At 34.7% G+C, this 24,089-nt stretch overlaps 1 protein-coding gene and 1 long non-coding RNA gene across 4 annotated transcripts; both read right to left on the bottom strand.

Annotated features, from left to right (window-relative positions):
• Window positions 1-84: 84 nt before the first annotated feature.
• Window positions 85-23,609, bottom strand: LOC111508234 (TAR DNA-binding protein 43). Of its 3 annotated transcripts, none has more exons than XM_023163672.2 (7): window positions 23,189-23,608; window positions 22,086-22,396; window positions 17,843-18,050; window positions 13,395-13,643; window positions 10,032-10,232; window positions 6,092-6,300; window positions 85-474 (listed from the first exon to the last, which is right to left on the bottom strand). In XM_023163672.2, exons 1-6 carry the CDS (start codon window positions 23,430-23,432, stop codon window positions 6,116-6,118), a joined length of 1,398 nt encoding a protein of 465 aa, XP_023019440.1. In that variant the 5' UTR covers window positions 23,433-23,608; the 3' UTR covers window positions 85-474; window positions 6,092-6,115. The 3 variants fall into 3 exon arrangements, with proteins under 3 accessions (XP_023019440.1, XP_023019439.1, XP_023019441.1); XM_023163671.2 differs by having other exon boundaries at window positions 10,032-10,241; window positions 23,189-23,606; XM_023163673.2 differs by lacking the exons at window positions 85-474; window positions 6,092-6,300; window positions 10,032-10,232 and adding an exon at window positions 11,056-11,318 and having other exon boundaries at window positions 23,189-23,609.
• On the bottom strand, window positions 22,425-22,910 carry LOC141483130 (uncharacterized). Its single transcript, XR_012465927.1, has 2 exons — window positions 22,764-22,910; window positions 22,425-22,713 (listed from the first exon to the last, which is right to left on the bottom strand). It is a non-coding gene; the product is annotated as an uncharacterized lncRNA (long non-coding RNA).
• Window positions 23,610-24,089: the final 480 nt, after the last annotated feature.

Genomic DNA, 24,089 nt, shown 5'->3' with positions numbered 1-24,089 from the left:
AAAGAAAAGAAAAGATAACCCTTATTGTCATAAATAATACTCAAAAAGAATTAACAAGGAATTTGAGGAAATTGAAAAACTTCGAAATGAACAATCGTTTTATTTATTCAACTAGCATTACTTCCATATATACCTAAAATTAAATTACAGTAACACTCCACTTATTCACTCCCATACACAAAATCTCTTTACCAAGAAAATGTCATAATTTCAAATCACGCTAGGTTATATATCATGCATACATAAAATAATGGGATACCATAAGACCTCAAAACAGTTGAATTATGCCACACAATAACCAAAACTCAATCATCTTATCAAACATGGTTCCCAAACAATCATTAAATACAAATAAAATAATTTTCAGTCAACTTAAAATACCTTTCTAGAACTTGCACTGGGTTGTTTTTTTAGTAAAAGTTGGACTGAATAAATAACAGAAAAAAAAGTATTATTTCTTCTCGAGTTCTGATGCTGAAAAGAAAAAATCCATGAAAAATCCGAGTGACGGCAACTGTGAAACACACATCTACAATTAGTACTCCTCTCAACCGTCTAAATGGATGCCTTCTACCAAATTTTTATATCATATGATCAAAACTTCAACCACCTTCAAACTGATCAAAACTAATTTTTTCAAATTCATTTTGTAACAAAATTCGAAATATTTGAGTTCTGAGGGTGTATGATGGGATTGGCTGATACTTTTCAAAGTTAACAAGTGAGGGTTTTAAAATTAATGAGCAACATTCAAAAGAAAAACAATATAATGTTTTCCATTGAAAAGTTATTCCATTTGACATGTTTAGAAACAGAGTTGAGGGAAGTATGTGATAAATTAACTTTACATCTATCTTAAGCGTACGAAACAATGGGTGAATTCTCTCAACAGATACAACCTAGTTTTTTCATGTACAATCTCAAAAACTCTGATTTTCACTTGAATTCAACAGTGAGCTCAACAGCTCTGAATATCATTATACCCAGTTATCAGAATTTATTTAGATTATCTACTGCTTCAAAAAACTTTTCTTAGTTTATCCGTGTTAGAGAAAAACCGAATCAACATTTCATGTTTTTATTATTCTGGTGCTAACCTCTCTTTTCAGACATCACTGAAAGCACTATTCCGGTAGATGAACTGGGAAAACGTTCTTGAATAATATAACAGAGTATAACAACACTTCAATTTTTCATATAATTGTAGTTTACATGTATTACATGTACAAGAAACATATCCAAATGAAAGTATTAGAAAGCGCATTGAGCAACATAACCCTCGAAACATATATGAATTCTGTCTGTGATTGTTGAGACTTTGAGAAATAACCTCTGTCCTCGCAGTTAACGCACCTCCGTTCCAAATGGAATGGTGAGATCATTTCATTTGGAACGGAGGTGAAATATCTTGGCATTGTCCTTGATAAAAAACTCACCTGGAACGCTCACTTGGAAAAAGTTTTACACAAAGCTAGACTGTTTCTATGGACATGTCGAAGGATTTGTGGTAAAACTGGGAGCTTATGTTCCAAACAAATCCATTGGATTTATATGATGATCGTCAGACCAATGATCATTTATGGAGCAATTGACTGGTGGCCAAAGGCTTTACAGAAAACGGCCCAGAGACAGGCTTGTCTCTGTGAGCCAAATCGTCAGCGGCCATGAAAGAAAGAAATTTTTATTGATGCTTTACACTCTTCATGTTTACACAGAATATACTACTAAAATAGGTAAGTCGTGGTTATAATTACATCTACATAATATAAAAGGTTTAAACTTAAAGACAGTTATAAAATATTTATGCTCTACCTGTGTGTCACTGCAACATCGGCAAAGATTAGACCACATGATCAGACAGGAATTCTTCAATGCTATAATACGCTTTTTTGATAAGTAGTTTTTTTATTATTTGCAGGAAACTTTCAGTAGGGGTACAGTGTATAGCTTCAGGAATTTTGTTGAAGAATATTGGACCATAATAATTTTTATAATTTCTGATTTTAGACGACCTATGATACTGTAGAACTAAATTATTCTTTTGTCGGGTATTATGTAAATGAGTAGTGGATACATAGTTCATAAGTTTTTATATTAATTTTTATAAACTTAATGCATTCATAAATGTATAGTGACGGTATAGTTAAGATACCAAATTTTATAAATTTTTCTCTAATATCCTCCCTATAAGTATGAGAGAGCATATATCGAATAGCTCGTCTCTGGATACAAAAAATTCTTTCAGTATGTGCCGAGTGACCCCAACAGAGATCTTTCAACAGAGAGAGATCAATGGAGATCCTTCTAGACCTACCTCCTCTCCACATTTTTCTGGAGACGCTAGATGGACTACATATAGACATGTACACATTGCAAATTGCACAAATCAATTTAATGCAGACTGCAACAAACTGTTGATTGACACTGGAAGTCACAGCATTCTGGAAACGACCTCTGACATTATAATAATAATAATATCATTTATTGCCCAACAGGTAACACCCAATTACAGGACAATATTGAATACATCAGTACTGATAATAGATAAAATAAATGAAATCATGTTCATTCTTGACATGCTATATGAATATAACATAACAATGATATATAACATCGAATAGAAAACAAAAGAAAGAAAACTAAAACAAAAGAAAAAACTGATAGCATAACTAGTCATTGCGCTACTTGGTAAGAGTGATTATATTAACTGACTCTCTTACAACACAAAAAAGAAAAAACAGTTTTGATATCACTTTAAGATTTCCATTGAAACTTTTTTTATATGTTTCGCCGAGCAAGTATTAATATCGCAACAGCTGCATATTGAGTTGTAGTTTTCACACATACATTTAATTGGAGAATGCGATATTATGTTTGTTCGTGCTGCAGAGCAGTAAAATGTGAGATTCAGCCGTGACTGAGGTCTTGGCACCCTAAAGTTCAGTTCTGACAGGAGCAAATGGCAGTCTATTTGGCTGTGCAGTAGTTTATGCAAAAAGGTTATTGAAGCACATCTCCTTTTTTCTAAAGAAATTAATTGAAAGTGATTGAGAAGACTATAGTGGTGAGAACCCCTAGCTGGATAAATTCCAGTGTTTTTGAAGTACAAGAATTTCAAAAATTTTCTTTAAACTTTTTCAATTGAGTACTCATGACAGAAATAGTAGGGGCTCCAAATAATTGAGCAGTATAAAAGCTTGGATCTGACATATGAGAAATATAATATCTTCAAGGCGTTTATGTTTGTGAAGTTTTGACAATTTCGTGTGATAAATCCTAACATTTGTTTGGCTTCGGAAACTTTTTTGTTTATGTGATTGGCAAATGCCATTTTAAAGTCAAAAAATACACCTAAATCCTTAGTCTCCACACAACGGGTTAGCAAACTACCTTGAATATTGTATGGATGTTCAATATGTCTATGTTTTCTAGTATATGACATGACTTTACATTTACCTATATTCAGATGTAGGTTATTAATTTCACACCAAGCCTGCACATTATCTATATCTTCCTGAAGTGTTATGCAATCATTCACATTTTGGATAGAATTCAGTATTTTCAGATCATCAGCAGAAAAAAGTTTCATAGAATTTATTTGCGTGCTTAAATCATTGATAAATATCAAAAACAGCAGCGGTCCCAAACTCGATCCTTGGGATACGCCAGACTTAGCAATTATTGTGTTTGATTTGTATCCGTTGTAACAAACTATTTGGTTACGGTTAAAAAGGTACGATTCAAAAAAGCCTAGTAGCTTATTACTAAGCCCAATAAGGTCCGGTTTCGAATGTAAGATGCTATGATCAATTTTGTCAAAGGCCTTTGAGAAATCTGTCAACTAAGAACTGCTTATAAAGTACTGTTTCCGAGTAGAGAGGACTGGATCCTCCGGAAGAAGGAAATATTACAAGCAGATAGTTGTTGGTTCACAGATGGATCAAAAACACTTTCCGATTCTGGTGCAGGTGTTTTCAGTCGCAGACACAGGACAGATATCTCAATCTGCCTAGGAACCTATGAGACTGTATTTCAAGCGGAAATTTACGTTATTGAATTGTGTACGGAGAGATTGGGAGAATCCAACCTCATGCACAAGTCAATAAAAATATCCTCGGACAGTCAAGCGGCGTTGGAAGCTCTTGGCTCCTACGAGTAACGTCTGAATTGGTAGCAAATTGACAAAAACGACTCTCCTCAATAGATATACTTAACAGATTGTCTCTGGTCTGGATTCCTGGCCATACTGGCCTGGAAGGCAATGAGACTGCTGACTCTCTAGCAAAGGAGGTTGCTGCAAGCAGCTTCATCGGACCAGAACCTGTCATTAGCATTGCTTTAGGCTTTGCCAAACAAAAATAGAACACCTGGATGGCAAGAAGATTCATGGACTTCTGGCGGAATCCTCCAGGATTGGATCACTCCAAGGCGTTTATTCACCCTTCAAAGCTTGATACCAAGCAGTTGTTTGACTACAGTAGAGATGAACTACAATGTCTAACAGGCCTTCTTACAGGTCACTGTCATTTGAATAATCATATGCAGAGACTCGGACTATCGGAAGTCAGTGTGCTTGAAAAATGATGAAACAGTAGAGCACATACTTTGTTCACAGACAAGAGATTCCGTGGACAAACAAAGCGACATACCTTGGGGTCATCCTAAACAGGAAACTAACATTCCTAGGCCCACGTACAGCAGAGAATAGGAATGGCCGAATAGGCCAGACGACGCCTGGCGCTGATCACAGGAAGAAGTAGTAACATGGCATTGAAAGTCAAGTTACTAATGATCAGAACGATTCTAATGCCTGTACTGCCTGGGGCCAGTGTGCGCAGACATACAGGAAGAAGATCCAATCGTTTATGAATGTGAGCGTAAGGGCCGCTGTAAACGCACATTATTATATACCCAATAGATTTATATACAGAGACTTAGACCTGGACACCAATATGTGGACGTGTATATGAGAGAACATGCAGAAAGCACATTCGATAGAATCAGATCGCACTCAAATCCAGCGTTCCGCGATCTACACGATGCGTTAAATATGGATGACCCCAGATTCTGAGAAAGGGACAAACATCTCAGGCCGACTAAACAGATTAACAGACCGCCCCCGTTAGTCACCGTCAGGCGACTTAGGTAAGTATAACACTAACCAGATATGCTATCTTCCAGGTAGGTTCAGCGAAGAACACTTCGACCGCGATCGCGACTCTAAAAATTTTTATTGGATGCACTGAGAAACGCTCGATGCATTAACACAAAGCCGCCGGTTAGTTTTTGGGGGCCACCATGCTTAAATTCAGTTAGGAATAGTCAGATAAAACAACGATTCGATAAGAAAGTAAAAGCACCCAAAGGCTGACTTTCGACCAAAAGAGGTCAGATATCGTCAATCTTGCTGAAGTGCCCATCAGCAAGTTGAGGACCGCTCGGAGAGCGGGGGTGGATGGAGTGGCGTAGTAGGTCCTCCTCGCTAAATAGCTGGTGGGGAAGCTTCTACTTCAGGGCACTCAACTCGGGCGGGGGCATGGGGGGATACTTTGTTCCTGCCCCGCTGGGGACCGAATCAGGTTTTTAGAGTTCGGCAGAGCCGTACCCTTACTAAGTGACCTGAAAGACCACTCACCATACCTAATAATTAGCTTCGTTAAGAAGATGGGTTTATTTGGTCGAGTGTTAATAGGTTTGAGCCACAATAAACTCTTAAGGGTTGCGGTGGAGGTCCGAATAGACCCACTCACTTTGGACCTAACCATAGCACTGATGATGTATGCCGCAGTAGCAGACAAAACGGTTGCTACTTCAGGGGTCCATTCTACCACGGCCAACCAACCCGGATTTGGTTCTCTTCAACTGTTTTATTTTGTTTCAGCTTTGAAATTATTAATCATGGGAAGTTCAAATCCACATTTCAAGGCTCACTGTGAAATTTTATTTTGAATAAGAGTAAAAATTGCCGATTTTGAGTTACAGTTTCATATGAAAAAGTCACCACTGAGAGAACTCTCCCATTGCAACGGGCCCTGATGCCAATCTATAGATTAGAAAAGTTAGTCTCTATAGGCAGATCGTCAATACTCACATGAGAAGAGCGTCAACAAAGATTTCAATCATATTTCAGAAATCCTTTATCTTGATTAGATTGTGGTTGTCTGGACCATTGTCCATCAGGATTGTTTTGACCGACTCCTGCTACACTGCCAGCCCCACTACCGCCCCCACCACCTTGATTCATCCAATTTAAAAATCCAGGATTGGTTCCTCTTTGACCGCCGCCATTTTGATTCGTTGCTATGAGAAAAAACAAATAAAACTTTATTTCAGGTAACATGGTCAGAAATCAAATATGCAAATAAAAATCTAATCTGACATTTTAAGTATATTTCTTTAAACAAGCATCAAGTATTGGAGAGAACACGAAAAGGGTAATATAAAAATCTGAAGCTTTTTCTCCAAAGGCACTGCAACCGTTGTTACTACATCGCCTTTGATGTCTACCGCAGTAGTAGACGAAACGTCATACACAAAAAACTTGCAGACCACGGCCAAAAAATCCGGAAAATAGCTTTCACACATAAAAAACTATTGTCTGGTAGAATAGATCTTCAAATAAAACCAACAAAAAAAGTTCATATCGACCATGTGAGTCTGTACAGCAGAAAAACTAAAGCAAATCATCCTTCAACTAAAAATTGTTTGCCTTCGTTTTAGAAAAGATTTAACCAACGAATTGGGGTAGTTTCTGCTGAAGTTATGACACAAGTCATCCAAGACGTGACCTTGAATGAAAATTAATGTTTCGTACACAAGTGACATAATGTTAACAGACAGACCGTTTTATGATTTGAGGGAATTTTTTTTGAAAAAAATTTTGAATAGCTGTGACAGCAGTACAAAATATGTCATTTCCATGTTTCAGTATAAATAGTGCTAGGAGTAGGTGTGTATGTATGAGTATATATGTATGTACTTATTGAATGCCTGGATTAAGAAATCAAAACATTTTATTAAATTATTATGTGTGTACATGGGTGTATATGTGTATATGTTTTTATCATCTGACAACTCTGTCCTGTTTTGTATTTATAACCAATTGATACAGAATAAATTAGGGAAAACTGTTTTTATATCTATTTTACTGTATTGTTGTGAAAATATTTTATAGTAGCATGACTGTATATATATATATATATATATATATATATATATATATATATATATATATATATATTATTACATTTGGAAGCTTCATCAATAAATGAATCGAAGAGGTTTTTTGTATTAAAGTGTATAATTTTTAAAATTCTTGCAAAGCGCTTTCGACTTTCGTCATCATCAGTGCTCACTTGTCAAGTGACGAAAGTCGAAAGCGCTTTGCAAGAATTTCAAAAATTATACACTTTAATACAAAAAACCTCTTCGATTCATTAATTCAAATAAGTGTATTCAGCTTTTTCAAATCTTTTTATCAATAAGAATTCTATTCTTCAGATAATAAAGCATGATTTGATTTGATTATCAAATATATATAAATTACGTGTCACGTTGTTTGTCCGCGATGGACTCCTAAACTACTTAACCGATTTTAATCAAATTTGCACACCTACAAACGTGTCATACAAGCTACAATTCAATAGCATAACCACCACGTGTTGTTGAGGCTGAATTATCAGTTGAATTTATTTTGTAGTAAACAGAATACTGTGAAATTAAATTGATTTTACTTTTTAAAAAGATCACCCGAAATATTCTTGAAGCAACCATTTTAACTGGGAAGTTTAAAGGAAAAGTCACATATCCCAATGATACCGTCAGATTCTACCATACCCTTCAGAAGGCTACAGTTTCCAATTAGTTTAGCTTTTGCCATGTCTATAAATAAGTCTCAAGGCCAAACAATATCCATTTGTGGTTTAGATTTGGAAAATCCATGTTTTTCTCATGGGCAACTACACACATCGGAAAAGTCTAGGGATATTGTTAAAAATGGCAATTTTTTTTTAGATCGCTTTAGGAAAAAAAAAGTTGACGGGTGATTATTAAACGAATGTAACTTACAACAAAATTCATTAAATTGTCAAAAATACTGAGTGCGCATATAAGCAAAACTAAAAAACAACATGACTCTTCTTTGGCACCCCGAAAAAACATCATAATACAAAAAAAATTGGAATCAGTACAAAGTATGGCCTTCACGCTGGTTTATTACAGCCCTACATCTATCGGGCATCGACAAAATGAGATTTTCAATGTCTTGTTGAGGTACATTTGCCCATTCAGCGATTAAAAGCTCTCTCAATTGAAACGTTGTGTGAATGTTCCCCATATGCGGAGTAATTCTTCGTTGAAGCATGTCCCACACATGCTCGATGGGATTCAGGTCCGGTGATTGTGCTGGCCATGGCAATACATCAACTCCTTCGTTGGTGAGCCAGTCAGTCACTAGACGCGCGACATGTGGACGAGCATTATCGAGCATTAGGTGGAAGTTTTCACCAACAGCACCACCAAATGGACGGACGATAGGTAGAAGAATGGTGTCGAGGTACTGTCGAGCTGTGAGGGAGCGATTTGGAAAAACGAGATCGGTTCTGCCGCCGATCATGATTCCGCCCCATAGCATTACTGTACCACCTCTGTATGTGTGGACTTCCTGGACGTGTCTCAAACGTTCATTATTTCTAGGTCGTCTCCACAGTCTTACTCGACGAGAAACTGGATGAAATCCAAATCTGGATTCGTCTGTAAACAAAACTGTGGCCCAATCATTTGCATCCCAGTTTTGATGTTCTTGACACCACTCTATCTTCTACCGCGATTGCCTCTCGACAACTCGACGTTAACCAACTCAGGTGCTGTGATTGTCGGTTGTCTTCTTGCGGTTAAGACCAAAAATCGGTCTTGAACTGCAGTTGTAGCGCGTCCTCGCCCTGGATGTTGTTCGGCTGGACTGCCAGTTTCACGGAAACGCCGCCACAATCGACTGATAACACTTTGGGAGACCCCCAAACGAAGAGCTACATCATTTTGTTGCATGCCGCCTTGAATAAGCCCTACAGCTCTATTCATCTCGGCCAATGGTAAGTGATGGCGTTCCATATTGAAGCACAATATTTCCAATTTAATTGCTGAGCAAGAACTGCATAGAATGTACAAACTCGACACTTTCAGATTATTCATTTCAGCCGAAAACCTACAGTTTGTAAAAAACTTGATAAAAGATTAATTACCGTTTTTGCAGGCTTTGTTCAACCCATGTTAATCTACAGGGTGGTCGAGTGTACCAATTTAATCGAAATTAAACGAAATTAAATTATGATATGATAGTATGTAATAAAAATATCCCTAGACTTTTTCGATGTGTGTATATGTTGTATGTTCACGTGTAGGAAAACCGTCAAATCTATTTGTGTTAGCTAAAGACAGGTTAACAAAAAATATTGTGCACCGATTAGTGCTAAATTAGATTGAAATTAAAAGTATTTATAATTCAAAATAATAAATATTATTGTTAAAGATTTAGGACTCATTCATAGTGTCACATGTTATTTACTAACAACTTTGTAATATACCCATTTGTTCAAAATTGAATAAAAATAACAATAAATTTTAAAATTAATTCTTTTCTATTGATTTTTACTTAATATCAACTGTACGAAAATTTTAATAAATCGTGTTCAAAGTCCTTCTCCTTCAAATCCCAATCCAGTGGATTTTTATACCAGCTTTAACGTCTTCGTTCGTAAATAATAATTTCATTGTACTAAAGGATTACGGTAGTAGAAAATCTGTCATGGAGGTCGTCATATTTTTATACAAATGGCATCTATGTAAACAAGCATGATGGTCCCCATGACTGATGTTCTCCTACCGTTCCTCTTAATGAATTGTACAATGTAATATAACAAATCCTTAGCCACAGCAACGCGTGGCCGGGTCTGCTAGTGTTTATACAAAGAAGAATCAAAATTCAAAAGAAAACCTCAGAAAAAATTCAGATCTAAACTACCATTTCAACTTACGGTTACTGTTACTGGGACCATTGCCAAATCCTTGGTTGAAATTAGGTTCGGCCTGGTTTTGTAAATTACCAATCAGACCCCATCCTGCTTGATTGAGGGCGGCTGCTACCAAAGCGGGATTCATAGGAAGAGCACTTAATGCGTTCAATCCGAGACCAAGCGGATTGCAGTTACCTTGGTTACTACCCTGCTGTCCTTGACCTGTTATACCTAAGTAGCATAAATGTATGCAGTGTGATTTGTTTGGAAGGAAACCATCGGAGAGGTTAATATCGGCAATTAAGCGAGGACGTGGGAAAAGGATGTCTGCAGTTTCCAATTTCCACTCAATAATTACTTCAAGCTTTGAAGAACAAAATAATGGTAGTCTGAGGACGTGTTTGACTCGAACTACTTGAAAATTTCAGTGGATGTGCAACAAAGCTTGACTTACCTTTCTGATCTGTTTACATAATATGTAATTAGGTGTTATCATCAATGAATGAAGCAATATCTTCATCGATTGCAAATAATTGGCTTCTTTTATTACGTGATAAGAATCGCACGTTAAAAGGTAAGACCTCGTTATCCTCAGCTCGCCTTATGAGGGTTGTCGTTCATGAGAGGCTGGTTAACGGAAAAACAGATTTCAACAGATTTTTATCTTAAGCCATAAATTCTTTTTCGTTTCAGGACACAATAATTTGTTTTCTACAAATTAACATTCTTATGACTCTGAATTTCACGTGCACAGTTTATTCATTCATTGTTTCTCATTTTTCAATTATGTCATCTTTTTAACTACCTCTTTCAAATGTTTTGGTATTGTTAATTTTAGTTTTCTTAATATTTCATGACAGATTTAAAATCTGTCAACACTTTTTTAGGCAATGCGAATCTGAACCTGAAACATTCGGCCCCATTTCGATTTCGTTCCCTCCTGTACAAAAACCAACTCATAAAATAGTTCGACAAAGAATTTAGCAACTTATTCAATAGGTATTTCTTCAACTATAGACTACCAAAACAATCAATCAAAACACAATTTTGATTCCAGAAATTTATTTAGAAAATAAACGGCACATTCAAGTTAACAAAAAGAAAATAACACACAAGAACTACTCACAAAAAAGTTCTTCGACAAGAATCATTTCCACATCCATCCATCCTTTTCACTATATCCTAAAAACAATCACTTTTGGAAGCGGATACTTTTAAGGGAGTTGGAAAGTTTACCTGCAGCTTTCAAGGGTTTGATGGTTTCGCAATTCGGATTATTCAGGAAGGAGGCAGGAGTGAGAAGTTGAACTGTACGGAAACGTCACGTTAGAATCGCATGCAGCCAAAATCTTTCAAGTGATGAGATATTTTTTTCCGATACAAGTGCAATTTTAATTCGAAATAATCATTATAGATGATGGTATTGATAAAAATAATACCAAAACATATGCAATAACTACTCACAGTTAGACAAAGATACCAACATTCTTCATTAAAAAAAATTAGGTTGGTTAAACCATGGTATAGTATATTCGTTGAGGCTACAACTCTGAATTATAAAACGTCAGGGCCTAGACTTTCGGAAATACATATTTTCCTTTTTTGTCTAATCCATAGAAAGTGACAGTGAACCAAAACATATATTCCTGTGAGATCGTTCTATCTATTTCTAACCTAAAGATATTTTTATAAAAACTCTTTTTTCTTATGTAGAACAGCACATTTTTCAGTTTTCCTGTTGCTTTCCTTTCTGTATTCATATCCTATATTTGTCAATATTCTGTATAGTGTTGTCGAACCAACATATGCTATTTTTTTTTTCGTTTCATTAAAAAAACAAGTTACTGTACAATTTCCATTTAGAATAGGGAATGTTCCTCAATTTGGGTTATTACAGCAAATGCAAGTTTGAACAAAATGAAGTTGAGTTTAATTCATGAGTTTTTCAAATTCACTTCGAAAAGTATTCAAATTGATGTTTCAAATGTTGGGTTTTAATTTTTAAAGGGATTTGTTTCCAATTCACATATTGGCAACAGCGCCTATATCAAGGTGAAATAATATTCTACCTTGAAAAAGGAAAATTATCTTTATAAATCAACAATTAAGGCAAACTATAAATTATAGTTCAATACCTCCTCCACAAGCCACATAAACAACAGTTGTTTTGTTATTTATTTATATAGAGGAAGATAGGTTAGATGCACAAAATGTCATATGTTACAGAATGTCTCGGAACTCGGAACATAAGTAAACAGAACAGCACGCCTCTGAAATATGTCATCTTTGTTTGTCTCATACAGGTAACAGATTCATTGAACTTTATTAGTTATAACCGATGTTGCCAAATGGTGAAATAGAAACGAATCCCTTTAAATGTTGAATGCATTATTTCATTCCTCTTTTTTAAGTATTCAAATACTTTTTTAAAGAACGAGGTTGAAATAATAAGTTTCAAATGCGTTGTTTTAGAGCTCTTTTATGAAAACTAACTTAATTTTCGTCAGGAGAAGCAATCCCCATTTGGTTGCTTCAAGTAAATCCATGGAGTTCAGTTCAAACCACTCTTGTCGAGTTCGACCACATTTTTCAATTTAGATACACTTATTCCAGTAGCTCCACACATATGATGTCGCCACCTGGAGATTTTGTAGCAAACAATTGCTACGGTCAGTATTTGTTTTACAAAAAAGGCAGAAAAATACATCTGCAAGGCAAATATTAGAAACCATTGCAAACCCCTATTTAATCAAAATAAATTAATAACTATACACTGCATTTTTTTGGGGGGAGTCCGTAAGTCTTACATTAGTACATTTATGGCAAGTCACGAATACAGAAACCGTTGTTCAGAGTTACGAAGATAAAATCATTTACTAAAAAATAATAAAAGTAGAGTGTAGGTTAATTGAAAGCACAAATATAAAATCAATAAAATGGTGCTTTATTGAGGTCTTTCACAAGTTAAAGACCCTGCCACGTCAATATATTTCTCAATGTTATAGAAACAGTGTTGGAAAATAACCTTTTTAAGAGATATAGTGCTCTATAGATCAGAAAATACCTACTCTACATGCCAAATTCTAGATATACATCTGCTCAGTCCAACAACACCATCAACAAAATATTCTGTATTGTTCGAGAGTCAGAAGATGAATAAAAAGTCTAATACACTTCAAGGCATTTTGTAATCCTATAAGTAAATGCATTATGCCGATTCTAGCGCAAAATATCATGCTTTTTCTTATCGTACCGTCACTTAATTTGAGTTTTATAGTTTACAGACGCATTCTCAGCGAATATACTGTATTTCACTTTCAATAAATATATCTCCATCAAGAAAAAGATTTTCATTAAAATGTCTTTCAAATGCCTATCACTCACCTAACGTCTGTAAATTTGGCATGTCAATATTTCCTCGTGGGCCCCCTTGATTTCCCCATCCGCCTTGGTTAGGTCCAGGACCATTGTATCTCTGGTTGTACATGCCACCATCAGGGCCACCTTGAGAAAGTCCTCCACGGTTTTGGCTGCCATAGCCACTACCACCACCTCCCCCCCTTTCACCCCTAGGACCACCGCCGCCCCTAGTATCGGATTTGGGAGCTGCATTAGACACATGCACCGAAACTCCTGAAATAAAAAAGAAATGATTACTGCTTTCTGAGCCAACAACAAGAATCAATAAGACTGCAAATAATCAAAGAGAGACATAAAAAGAACAATCTCTCAAAGAAACGAAGACGGCTGAAAAACTGCAGACGAGTGTTTCTTATAATAATTACAAACAGCTTGTTCATCAGACTGAACAAGGCATTGAAACTTGTTCCAAAAAACACTCAACACATTCCATTTTGGAGGCCAGGAAAGTTTGGTGCCTCTTTGAAATTGGCATACACGAAGCCAGACTTTCATATGTCTTCAAAAGTGTGGCTTGAAACCTATGAAGATTGGAAAATATTACACTCCAAACAACCCACTGTTTAATCTTTTTACATTAAAAAATAAAGATAGTTTAAAAAACTAAAAAACACGCTTTTAAAGAACATCGAACTAAAAAGTTAATAGATAGATCTGTTTAAAATCTGTTTTTCCGTTGACCAGCTGTCGCACCCCTACGTACGACAACCCTCAGAAGTCGAAACTTGTGCGAGCTAAGGATTAACGAGGTCTTACCTTTTAACGTGTGATTCCTAACACGATAGATAGATAGATATTTATTTTCTCCTTCATTGCCACTATTACATGGATTAGGTAAGTCAGAAATACATAAAATGAAATGTAAAAAGTATAAGGTATATTATATACTAAACACATCTTCAATAGACATGGATTGTGAACGTCAACAAGGATAAAAACCAAGGTAAGCTTATGGAAATTACATAGAATATGAATTGTGTACAATTAAATAGCATACAACAGATACAAACTTAGTATACTGGAGATAAAATCCATGTATATACTAATACACTGTGTACACCGATACACTGTTTGTGTGTTAGTATACACAGATTTGAGTTATGTATAACTGAAAATCGCAATTAAGATACAGGTCCAGATAACATTACAATATTCCAACTGACCTTACACAAAACTAGAGTGCAGTTGAACAATTATACCCACTAATTATGCTAACAAGGTTTATTTATTGGTTATGTACTACTATTTATAGTTTTTAAATAATTTTCAAATTCTTGTATATTGTAGAAGCAACCTTTTTCATAATCTTTCTCAGTTCTTTTTTGAAGATTATTACGGATGAACATTTGATATTGTGAGGAAGCAAGTTGAAATAAGAACATCCTCTGTAGATTCCAGTTTTTTAAAGAATGCGTGATTAACCCTGCCCAGTCGCAAATTTTTAGAATTTCTAGTGGCATACTTTGAACTATTTCCGACTTTCTCAAAGTAATTGATATTTGTTTTGACATACATTGAGATTTTCATGAGATATATACTAGTTAATGTAGGGATGGTGTTCCGTATGAAAGTATCTCGGCATGATTCGTTATAGGGAAGATCAAATATTACACGAATTATCCTTTTTTGTATTACAAAAGGTCTTTCCATTTCTGTGCTATTTCCCCATGACATAATGTTGTAGTTCAGAGTTGAGTCGAATAAAAGTTGATTTCTTTGGCACCATTCATGAAATTCATGTATGACTGTAAGGGCCCTGTTATTTGCTTCTTCTGGCGTTTTGCCATGCACCACTATTGAGGTATCATCTGCATACATGAATGTCTTTCCTAGGCCTAGGATACTTCCTTGCGGTGTACCCAGTTCTATGCTAAATTTTTCTGATATTACATTTTCTGTCTGTACTACGAGCTGGCGATTGGTAACATATGAAATGACCCAGTCGTTCAGCGAGCCTCGTATGCCCAGCGAGTTGAGTTTATAAGACAATATCCGCGGATTCAGTGTATCAAATGCACGTGATAGGTCAAAGAGAATTCCTAACACGAAATAATTCTGTTCTAGTTTTTCGTATATGTACTGTGTGAATTCTGTCGTTGCCGTTTCGGTGGATCGGCTTTTTCTAAAACCATGTTGACACTTAAGCAAGATTTCGTATTTATCTAAAAAAGAGGTTATACGATCATATGCAGCTTTTTCGATGACTTTGGAGATGGGAATAACCAGTGTAATTGCCCTGTAATTTTCAATTAGGCCCTCGTCCCCTTTTTTGAAGACTGGTATTGTCTTCGAAATTTTTAATAGATCTGGGAATTGGCCTGTGAGTAGAGAAAGGTTGATTATTTGGGTGAGATGAGGTGCTAAAATATATTTGCAATCCTTTATTAATTTTACAGATATTTCATCTAGACCAACTGAAGTCTTATTTTTGAGATTTGATATAATACTAATAACTTCGTGCTCACTGTAGGGGTGAAAAAACATAGAGGCATGATTGACTACTTCAACACTATCATTGTCAGATGTCATAGTTATCGCATTTTTTAGTGTATTCGCAATAGAGTTTGTGAAATGTGTTCCAAACAATATATTCCAAATAATATATTTTTTAAATAAGCTAAAAACAATAACGAACGAATAATACTAGTATTATTACATATATGCAGATGACACAAATTTTATACTAACACATCCTCAGTATCAACAACCCATTGAGAACTGCAACAAAGCATCCGCTGAATTTATTAAATAGTGTCAAGAAAATGGCCTAACATTGAATGCAGAAAAATCGAGATATATGCGATTTCTACCAAAAAATATGACATTTGATTCCAATCCTCATTTACATATTGACAACAAATCTATAGAAGTCGCTGATTAAATGAAATTCCTGGGGGTAACATTAGATCAAAAGCTCACTTGGGAAACACACGTGAACACAGTAACCACAAAACTAAGTTCTCTGTGTTATGTAATCCGAAAAATATAAGAGACACAGTATCACCCCATGTATTAAATCTTGTATATTATGGATTTGTGCAGTCAAATATTCAATATTGCTTAATATTTTGGGGTTCATCAACACATATCAATAGAGTTTTTACAGTACAGAAACGAATATTACGAGCCATGCACAATATGACCCCAACATCATCGTGTAAAGAGATTTTTAAAAAAGAAAATATTCTAACACTATCAAGTTTATATATTCTGCAACCTATAATGTATGTCAAAGAATATAATCAAACATTCAAAAAAAAACGCTGATTTACACTCTTATAATACACGAAACAAATTAAACATTCGCCAACCTTTTTCACGCTTAGAAATTGAATAACATGCTCCCAAAGACATAGGAGTTAAATGCTATAACAAGTTCGGTGACATATTGGATACAGACAAAACTCTAGAGTCAAAAAACTTTTTAAACTTTAAGAACAGACTTAAAACATTTTTAGCAAGTCATGCTTTTTATGACATAAATGATTTTTAAAATTTTAGATGTAATGTAGATTGAATGTATTAGTGTAAGTCTCGAATTATCTTAAAGTGCACCCTTTGTATTTTAAACTGTTTGACTAGTCTGATGAATTTATGTAATTTTAATTATGTAGATTTCACTATGAATGAAATTAATGTAATGTAATGTAATTGTATTATATACAAAAAATTTCGATGTTCTTTAAAAACGTGTTTTTTTAAGTCTTTTTAAACTATATTTATTTCATCTACATTTTGGAATCAATGAGTTGTAGATTGTTTAGAAAAATGACTACTGATATTTTCTGATTTCGGAGAGGAAGCCTGAGAATCAGCGCGCAAAAGAGGGTTACAAATAAGACAGAAGGCGCGCGCGTTTATAAAAAAATATACTTTTTTCAAATGAATAAATACATGTAAAATGAGTTCGAATTAAATCAAGGAAGTTACTAACAGCGCGAACAGATCTAAAAAAAATCTGTTTTTCCATTAATCAAGCAATAATGTCGATATATCAAGGAGTTTACGTACAGCGCCATCTGCCCGCGAATAGATCAACTGAGAGTTACAAACAAACATACATGCATACATACAGGTGAAGCTAATAATAACAATAATTAATTTAAAAGGGTCAGTGACATTCTTTGAATCGCTGAAGAATACTAACTTAACCAAAACTTTGTAATTCACTCATTTCAAGTGAAATCTGATAATCCAACCTCAACAGCCTCACTCAAAATACAGGAAAACTTTCAATGTATATGGCAATCAGCATGTTGGCCAATAGTTAGGTCAATTCGACCATCCAGCGCAAATAGTAATAATTATAGTATTTTCCATATTTCATAAAGTCTTACTTTCTCTCTAATAAATTTGTGGAACACAAATCATTTTCATAAAATCATTATTAGTACAGAAATAAATCAACCCACCTTTGATAATATGATCTTCTCCGCAAAGAGACTGAGCTACTTCAGGATCCAAGAACGTGACGAAACTGAAAGCCCTGAATGGTTTCGGTATGAACACGTCCGTTACCTCCCCGTACTTGCCAAAGTAATCCTTGAGGTCGTCCGCAGTTAAATCTTCTGTACATCTTCCAATGAAAACTTTGCAAGGTACTTGTTGGATAAAACCTTCCTGCAAGGTAAATAAAATATAGATTATTGAAGCATCATCACGTCTATAAATTTTTTGAACTATAAATTCCTGAATTAACTGAGGTATTCACACAGTTCATTTGTTTTCAGTCAAATCTGATTATATTATATATCCAGAGTATAATGGTGAAAATTTCCAATCGATAGCATCTACCATTATGAATAAACGAGATTTTGATCTGGGCGTTTGTCGATAGTGTGACGTCATCAGATATATACGATTGTCGGTTACGCGACTATATCAAGTTGAAATAATTTATACGTACCTAGATATTCTACTTTAAAGAAGAAAAATTATCTTTATAAATCAACAATCAAGGCAAAATATAAATTATAGTTCAATACCACCTCCACAAGACACATGAACGACAGTTGTTTTGTTATTTATTTATATAGAGGAAGATAGGTTAGGTGTACAAAATGTCATATTATGTCACAGAATGTCTCGGAACTCGGAACATAAGTAAACAGAACAGCACGCCTCTGAAATATGTCATCTTTGTCTCATACAGGTAACAGATTCATTGTTCTTTATCAGCTATAACCAATGTTGCCAAGTGGTGAAATAGAAACGAATACCTTTAAATGTTGAATGCATTATTTCATCCTCTTTTTTAAGTATTTAAATAACTTTTTCAAGGTTGAAATGATAAGTTTAAAATGCGTTGTTTTAGAGCTCTTTCATGAAAACTACTTGATTTTCGTCAGGACTAACATTCCCCATTACACAAATTTAAATCTTTGGCAGCAATTTGTGCATTTTGAACAAAAAAACCGTCGCATTAGCATCGCTCAGGAATTGTTGAATAAAATCAACGACGATCCAAATTTACTTGAAACGGTCATAACTGGTGACTAATCATGGGTATATGATTATGACATCGAGATCAAAGTTCAATTGTCTCAATGGAGAACCAAGACCAAAAAAGCACCCAAGTTCGATAAAATGTCAAGGTTTCTCTCACTGTTTTCTTCGATTACCTTGGCATAGTGCATCAGTATTTCTTGCCACATGGAGGTAGTGTTCAATAAGGTTGAAGTTATGCGTTGCTTGCGAGAAGCAATATGAAGAAAACGCACTGTATCGTGGAAAAATAATTCATAGTTTTTGCATCACAATAATCACGTTTCAGCCATCGTATTGACCAGATTCGCCCCCCTGCGACCTCTTCCCGTTCCCGAGATTGAAGAGACCCATGAGAGAGCTCAAGGATGACCATCAGAACTGCTTTGAGGATTGGAAAAAACGCGGGCATAAGTGTACTACTACTTTGAAAAAGGTATAAATACAATAATTTTATTATAAACTACTCATAATGAATAGAGACATGTCCAATGATTTTGTAGCTAAAAGTACAAAAAGAAGTAAAAAAAGGAAACAACAACCGAATGGAACATGATAAGAATTAGTATGAAGTACAGACCAGAAGTTTTTATCATGAAATAATACATATTTTTTTACTTATTGTCTCTACATTCATTTTGAGTATTTTAGTTTAGAAATAAATGTCGAAAAGAGTTTTTGAGGTGCTGTGCTTTCAAATTGGATTTCAATGATCATCATTATATCAATATTAAAAAGAGGACTCAATGTACAATCACGATCGCATAGACGGGTAGCCTCTGTTCGTATTTTCTATCCGGATTACTGTTTACTGATAGTTCAGCTACAATAATACGATCTGCAAATGATGGATACTTTTTTAATTCATATGAATTACTCTACATGATTTTTATTCAACTCTAGTTAGTACTAGTCAGTCGAGGGATGTTGTATTAGGAAATTTCACTCATATTCTTCTGGATTCTGCCCTATTATGAAGATTTTGAAATATTTGGTTTAACCCTAATACTCTCAGGTGTGTCTTAAAGTACACAATATTACATATGCTACATATCGCACAATTTTATAAATAGCTGCTCATTTTTATATATAATTTCTTGTAGTTGTTAGAACTATTAAAAATACTAGTCATTTATTCATTCAATTCTTGTCCACGTTTAGTCAGATCATCCCAACAAACTGAGCAAGAAAATAACTTATTAATTATACTAGTCCAAACATTCCAGAAAGGTTTATTTCAATTACTCTTTACTCAACACCTAAAATTCATATTCACGAAACTTTGAGAGAAAAGCTTATTATTTACCTCATACATTTTTCATTCTAGACTAGGAGCACATTCATTATTTTAATCAATTGAAATGATTTGTAAGATTTATACCCGTGCATACTGTAAATTTTGAAGATAAACAAAAACTTTTGAAACGGCACTCCTCAATCAAATATTTTATATCAGAAAACATATTCATTTATCTAGTCAAACTGGTAGAGAATTACAACAGTTAACTTGCATTAAACCTGGAAGCTTACGAGTTAACTTTTGTGACATATACCATCACGGATACAAACATTCCTAAATTTGATCCAAAATAAGCAAGGTATTTTCATTAAATTCATTCAATTCAGTTGAAGTGTCAGCTGTCTGTAAAATACTAGTAGAGATTATCAAAAATAAACTTGCTTAGAAAGCAAGATAATATCAAAAAGAGATCAGTGTTTACAATACAAATAATTTGTTTTGGTTGGTTTCCGGATTTTGCCATGGTCTTCTTTATAATACTAATAATGTTTTATTTGTACTATTACATGACCTGTCTCGATTCTACCAATCAGAAAATGACTAAAACAGAAAAAAAACACAAGAAAATGAATCCGTGCAAGGCATGAAATCTTTGTCCAAAACATTAAAAGTGAACAATCATCTAAAATACAAATGTTCTCCAGGTCTTTTTAAATATAAAAGGATGTAAATCTAAACGATTTAATAACAAACCAAATGAATCTTTGTTTAAACATCTAACATGAACATCATTTGAATACAAACAAATATTCTCTAATTTTGTTTAAATAAATATATAAATCTAAAAATTATTAATACTAGAAGATTAAAATTTAATCAGGACTAAACAATTTAAAGTGAAATAAGAATGTAAAAGCTTTAGTCAACTCACATTTCTAAAATATTAAATTTTATATCAGATTAGAATAATTATATCAAAATAATTACATCTGCAGATTATATTATGAGCAACACCTCATGCAAGTCTATAACATACTCTACTTGTAGCTATAAAGCTTTCTAGTGTTTCTAACAGGAAAGTGAACAGCCAAGTTCTGACCTTTTCTTGAACATTTAGTACAAGTTGATCATTTTGAGTTCGGACGGTAGCTCATTAAAAAGTTTTGGTCCAAAAAAAGTGTGACATTTCAGTTCTTTCGTTTTTTCAGTTCTGGGTTTCACAGAGTTGGTTTTATGCCTTGTGTTGTAATGGTGCTGAATAGGTAGCGACAACGAAATAATAATGATAAATGTCATTTATTGGTGAATACCAGAGGGCCATCGACCGAAGTCCTTCATCCAGTATACAATTTTTAAATATTTGCAGTGATTTTTACATATGCTTACACAATAGATTTGAGGTACATTATATTTCTGACAAAAAAAAAATATGAGAGTCGTTTGATGTTTTCCCAAATAGTTTTTTTCGGTTATTTGAATTTGGTTGTCCTTCAACTTTTTTCCTACATAATGCCTGTAGGGTTTCCAAGTTAGTTTCATTTTTGGCAAAGCGGTTTCCTAGGTCTGATAGTCTCTTCTTTATAGGTTTCACTTTTGTAGTTCTATAAAGCAGTGCATTTGAGGAATTGATTTATGTCTATACTGCCTCACGAGAATCGCAAAAACAAATATCTGACTTTGGCTATAATCTCCAAACGTTTCAACTGCAACGGTCATCTTCAGTGACGTGGTCCAAGTATTCTTCTTGGAGATTGTAACCAAAGAAGACCACAGCGAAACCCGAAAACCAACAAAACAATGACGCCAGCCGTGAAAGCTTACATTCCTATACATAATTTGTTTCACCAATAAGGCAATGTCAAGTTGCCAAAACACAGTTATTTACAGACACTGCAGATTTACACGCTCACCTGGACAAAGCCAGTACTTACTTTAGAGTTTGGAACTTTCACATCACACCACCTTCCATCAATCATATGCCTTTGCGCTAAAACTCTCATCTGAGATTCATACGATCCAAACCTGATAAATCCAAATCCTTTGGACTGCTGTGTTTTGACATCTTTCTTTACTTGTGCCATCAACACTTCCCCAAATGTCTCAAAATATTCCCTCAAATTCTGTTCAGTCGTTTTCCATGGCAAACCAAGTACTATCAAATCTGTACAACGTAACTTAGTTTCCATTCGTTTAGTTTTTGCAGTCGAATTCTCCAGATTGTCATCACTCTTTCTCTTATTCTCTAAAATATCAGAAAAATACAATCACACTCAAAGGGATATACGTCTATTATTGTGGATAATTTTATACTTGTGGATAATGGTAAGTTTGGGCTCATTATCAATAATTCATTTATTACAGACAATTCTAGAACTTTCACCCCAATAACTTTTATAACAATTATCTTGCTAAAGGGTAAGAAAACACAAAACATCAACACCGAGATTTGGGGCTGGTTGGAACAGTAGAAATGGGGAATATCTTAACCTAATTTTCTTTAAATTCCAAAGTCTGGGTTCTGTTTAGTTCCATTTCCTAAATAATTGGTTTCTATAATCGCTAAAATGAAAACTGATGTTGTGTTGAAAAATACACAAAAATAGATATACCCTAGTCGATATTACATATTTCTTTTTTCCAGTAGCACTTGCATACTATTTTATTGACTTTTCAACTGGGAATTCATGAATGCCATCGTTTTTGTTACTTGCTCCTTGCTAATTAAAATTTGTTACTTGTTAATCGGGTGTGCATAAAGTCACCTTTAGTCAAGTTTACGTAAACATTCTCTTTGATTTGTTGTGGTCTTAGTTCTTAATCTTGTTGTGTTGAATGCACCCACTATAAAATTAGTTACTTTTCTTGCATAAACCCGCCGACGAATTCACAAATGGTTAGATGTCAATCGATTTACATCCAAATACCAACAGTTGATTTTGAAAAACGTGTCCAAAGGTTGATTATTTCCTGTCAACCATCTGTCACATTCAAATACAAGTACACTACTTGCTGCTTGAGCTGAATAAAACTATACCTTTAGGAAAAACACAATAATATACGTATGTGCCCCATCCGCTATCTGGGGGAGGATGAAGTCTTCCTTCAGTTAGTCGCACGCCTCTAAAGGTTTTGCTTTCGGGGGCCTTATACTTCAACCCAGAAGCCCCTGGAAATTGAGCGGATAATGTACTAAGTAACAGAGTTCCATCATCTTCACTGGGTAATTCTATTGGTTCTTCTCCTTCTTCCTCGGCAACTTGCAAGTATTCAATTGACATTTTTTAAATTCCTTCGCGGCACTTTTCTCAAGAACCGCCGAATATTGAAATATTCAATCGCACAGTTATTTAAGTGATGTAGCAACTAATACCCACGTCAGTTTTTTTAATACTTTAAAAAAACAAAATGGCCACTGGCGACGTAATCGATTGTTTACACTCGGGTACTCGGCTTACTCGTGAGTTTGCATCGATTGTCGTTTAGTTTGTGACTTCTGGCTAGAGATGGCACTGAACAGTTAAATTTGAAGAACTTGTTCGAACTGTTCCAGTTCTTATCGAAAACCTGTTCTTTTTAACTGTTCATGTTCACCTATTCTTAAATGACGTCTCATCTTGCGTCATGGTCACTTTTTAGCGTTCGGTTCCGAGTGGTTCTGAATTTCCGTACTTTCCTTCCATTCGTCTTGTTGTTCTAGAGTTTTAGTAACAAGCTGAATTTTAATGTAAAATGAATGAAAGATCGAGCCCTATTTGGAATTTCTTTTCAATAACAGAGAAACAACTGCAACTAGCAACATGTGAAATTTGGAAGCAGGTTATTTCCTTCAAATCTTCCGTGACAAATTTAAAGCGTCATATTCTTAAAAAAACAGCCCACGGTGAAAATTCTACCCACTAAACATTAAAGAAACAGTGAAAACCCACGTTAAGGAG

Source organism: Leptinotarsa decemlineata, unplaced genomic scaffold (assembly GCF_025532065.1).
Source record: "Leptinotarsa decemlineata unplaced genomic scaffold, Ldec_3_MD MMD2_P_RNA_scaffold_1, whole genome shotgun sequence".
Lineage (NCBI taxonomy): Eukaryota > Metazoa > Arthropoda > Insecta > Coleoptera > Chrysomelidae > Leptinotarsa > Leptinotarsa decemlineata.
The sequence above is the reverse complement of the archived record's forward strand: the minus strand, read 5'-3'. Positions and strand labels throughout refer to the sequence as shown.

Coding starts and splice junctions, on each gene's coding strand:
- LOC111508234 (XM_023163671.2), bottom strand. CDS start 23,432: ATGTCAATTGAATACTTGCAAGTTGCCGAGGAAGAAGGAGAAGAACCA. Junction 18,051..22,085: donor TGAAAGTTCCAAACTCTAAA/GTAAGTACTGGC, acceptor TTTACCTTGCAG/GAAGGTTTTATCCAACAAGT. Junction 6,301..10,031: donor TGGTCCCAGTAACAGTAACC/GTAAGTTGAAAT, acceptor TTTTTCTCATAG/CAACGAATCAAAATGGCGGC.